Below are 3,727 nucleotides of genomic sequence, written 5' to 3'. Positions count from 1 at the left end.
TTGTATAATTTTTGTTATTTGAGAGACGTGGCAATTTCAAAAACAATATCACATTTGACGAGATCCTTTTTGTTTGTGTCATTCATTATTTATTCATTTATTATATTCGTATGCATACGAATCATCTATTATTTTATACCCATTTAAAATACGATATATTTTGTGTTGTATGATTTTTTATGCAGTGAACATTTTTTAGTAAATAAAGAGATAAAACCAATAGAGTTTGTATGTATTTTATTGAAGAAGTTGCATGCAATCCCAAAGAAATCCCTCGGGTAATAGTACAACTGTCTTTTATTTTCAGAAACTTTATAGGGACCAGAGTTCGAGTAGAGTTCTTAAAGTTATGGAGTGTGTAGATTGAAATGAAACAGTAGGAGTTCAGAGCACGTTCGTTGAGGTACAGAGAAGCCGAGTGTAGCAAAAACCTTTGTATAATTTTATATTTATCTTAAATTGAACTCAATTTAAATTCGATATATGTATATATTATATATGTATGTATATGTAGTTGTATATATGTATATTATGGTACCCTTTGCAAGCTAGACTCCTGGCACATACAATATATGATCTGATCCATAGTGTGGACATGTTGAACGATTGTAACGCCAACAAAACGCACTCAAATTTCAACTACAAGCGTTACAGTCAATAAACATTTAAAGCTAGATATCAATACAATATATTGCCACATAGTTATAGTAGTTTGCTAAGCATTTGCAACATTAAATGCATATAACCATGCATACATATATTCTATAAATACTTTTTTCAACACTACGTTTCCCTCGATAGTTAACTTTGAGATACTTTTGATTTGTACAATTCACTTTTCAAACCAATAACAAATTAGCACTAAATCAAATAGAAATAAAAACTATTTTAAATTGTCGATTATATAGTAAACACAGCATAATCAAATAATCTACATAACAAATGGGCGTATATATGTACATATATATACATATATATATCTTCAGTTATTGTTTATAGTATTGCTTGGATAGGTAACTGCTTTAAGGTAGGTAACCCTTTAAGACGTGGTTTTATTTGCTCCCTGCAAATCCATGAGCTCTTGCACAATCCGGTATTCATGACAATCCGGACAGAGCAGGCGACCATTTGAGCGGTTTGAGCGTTGCACCTTTTCGTGGCACACAACGTGCACGAGTTTAAGGTTCTTTAGGGAGAATATTTCGAGAAAGTACTCTAAAACAGAGATGTCTACTACACGCTTGTTGTGAAACGAACATTTGAGCTGCGGCTTGGTGACTAGCTCCTCGACGTTGGCTACCATGGCGGGCAGAATCGTGCGAGAGAGTTCAATTTGATGATCCAGATTCCAAACCTGAAACAAAATGAGATTCTCGCGCGAGGCATACGGATTGATGGTGTGCTGCAGGGAGCAGCTGTTGCCATTATCCGAATACGCGCCCTGGCAATAGAAGTCCCCCAGATCGGTGCACAGCGAAACAGACCAATCATCGAGTATGGAATGCTGCTTAGTGTACTCCTTGATGAGCTGCCTTAGTCTCTTGCTTGGAAGACTTCCGGCATCGGGCTCCTCATCACCCGTCTGCTGCCGCTGCTGCTGGAGGAAGTCGTGTTTTTGTTCGCACTTTCTGTTGAACATCATTGAGAAATAGTCGCAGCCGATGAGTAGATAGTGAAATTGCTCCAGCACCGAGTTGATGACTTGCCGGGCCTTGGGATTTTTCCTGTACAACGGATTGCGTGTCAGCTCCTCCTTGGCCTTATAGTAGTAGCCGCGCACACGTGTCTGGGCACGCACGGCCATGGCCTCTTCCTTGGAGTGAAAGCGCTCCTCGCCGCCCTCGAACCATTCCACGTGCTCGTCCTTCAAGCTTAGATGGGCCTTGCTGTTGTCCAGGACCAGTCGCTGCTTCTGGTGCTCATAGTCCGAGATCATGCGTCGGAACTTCTCCGGGTGCTGTTCTATGAAGTCATAGAAGATGTCTGCCACCTTCAGCAAGGGCGATTGCTGGCGCATTTTCTCAAATTCAAAGTCGGCATCTATCAAGAATAATATTCGGTAATCACACTGCTAGACTGCTGGAGGCTCTCTCACCTGTTGTTATGACTGCATCTGGACCAGCCACAATGAACAACGTCTGGGCGGGCAGGCTGTTCAAATACTCATCATCGGACACCTCAAAGCCATCAGAGGCTAGATAGATGTGCAGGTCCTGCCGCTAAACATGTTAATGAATTGAAAAGAAATTGAATAAACTGCCCTTGACATGACGTTGCAACAGGCCACAGCAGAGCGAGGTCAGAGCCGAATCTCGGCCAATTCCGAGGAAGGTTCACTGGCCTTCAGGAAATTGTTTTCTGGCTGGGACTAGGACGCGACAGCAGCAGCAACAGGTTTCCTGCAAGGTTGCCTCTGCTCTAACGATTTACCAGACATGCGCACTGTGGGTGGCATTGAATGCGGAAGCCACTGCCAGGGACATTGGCCTTGAATCTACCAGGGCCAAGAATTTTTTACGCCTGCCTGGATGCGTGGGTGGGTGGAAACTCAAACACTTTCGCTGAAGTTTTCCCTTTTTCTTTTCAGCAACTCACCGGAAACTTGTTATTGGCTTTGGTTAGCAGAACTTCCAATGAATTGGCTCCAATCCCATATTTCCTTGACCGCTCATTATCAGTAATCTTGTAGCCCCGCATTGGAGCAGGTTGAATTTCCTTGGACGAGGAAGAGCCGTCTTCCTTTGTGGCCCTTTGTTTGCTGCTGCTGTTGTTGGTCTTGGCGCTGTTGCCGCTACTGCGTGTTGACGGCGCCATAATTGTATCTCTAATGTAGTTTAGCATTGTGCAAGAACATGGAGTTGGAGTTGACAACCTTGCAGCAAGCTTCCTTTTAAGCGGACTTATTTTGTATTTTTTTTATTTGTATATTATTTAGAGGTGGAAAAACATCGATGCACCGATGTTTCTTCAATTTTTTTAAACATCGATTGGCGAAACATCGAAGTTTAGTTTTATGTCTTGTCCCGTTTCTATGAAAGAAAAAACTAAAGAGAGAAGAAGAAGCACGAAGGGTTTCCTGTTTTGCACACACAGTAAACTTGATTCAACCCATTTTAACAAAATGTAAAGGAATCGTGACTTTCATGAATCGGAGCACTATTGCAATGGCAAAATTTAAGCAAGCACAGGATGTTGAGAAGCCGTTGGGATTGATTCAGGAAGTGCCAACTCGTTCACAATGGTACAAAGACTGCTAGATATGAACGATATATTATCACCTATCTTGTTACAAACGGAATGATGCCATTTAAAGCTGCTGCCCAGAAATATCTGTGCGTCCCGGCCACGTCCTGCGATTCGTCGTACTCGCCTTAAGCCGAAAATAGTAGAAAGTCGTAGTTTCTAAACAAAAATCAGGACTTGTTTTAAGATATAATTTATGTTGCTGAAAGTGAAATTATCTCAAATGAAATGTTTTGTTTTGTTTGTAACTGTTAGCTTGAAAAACATCGATGTCTAAAAACATCAAGGTTTTTCCACCTCTAATATTATTGTCAGTGTCAGTGTGACCGCGGATCTATGGTTAAAATATACCGTCCGACCCTCAGAAATATACCAAAATATATATAGCTATATAGAACACTTAGCCATGCCCACATAATTTTATACGATTTATGAATTCATTTTTTACTTAACTGACTTATTCTAAATACTTGCTTTCATTGCA

At 40.8% G+C, this 3,727-nt stretch overlaps 1 protein-coding gene across 1 annotated transcript; it reads right to left on the bottom strand.

Moving 5' to 3' along the window:
- Positions 1-279: 279 nt before the first annotated feature.
- On the bottom strand, positions 280-2,988 carry LOC108163169 (DNA fragmentation factor subunit beta). Its single transcript, XM_017298301.2, has 3 exons — positions 2,596-2,988; positions 2,096-2,219; positions 280-2,040 (listed from the first exon to the last, which is right to left on the bottom strand). Exons 1-3 carry the CDS (start codon positions 2,839-2,841, stop codon positions 1,040-1,042), a joined length of 1,371 nt encoding a protein of 456 aa, XP_017153790.1. The 5' UTR covers positions 2,842-2,988; the 3' UTR covers positions 280-1,039.
- Between the last annotated feature and the right edge of the window lie 739 nt (positions 2,989-3,727).

This window comes from Drosophila miranda, chromosome 4 (assembly GCF_003369915.1).
Source record: "Drosophila miranda strain MSH22 chromosome 4, D.miranda_PacBio2.1, whole genome shotgun sequence".
NCBI lineage: Eukaryota > Metazoa > Arthropoda > Insecta > Diptera > Drosophilidae > Drosophila > Drosophila miranda.
The sequence above is the reverse complement of the archived record's forward strand: the minus strand, read 5'-3'. Positions and strand labels throughout refer to the sequence as shown.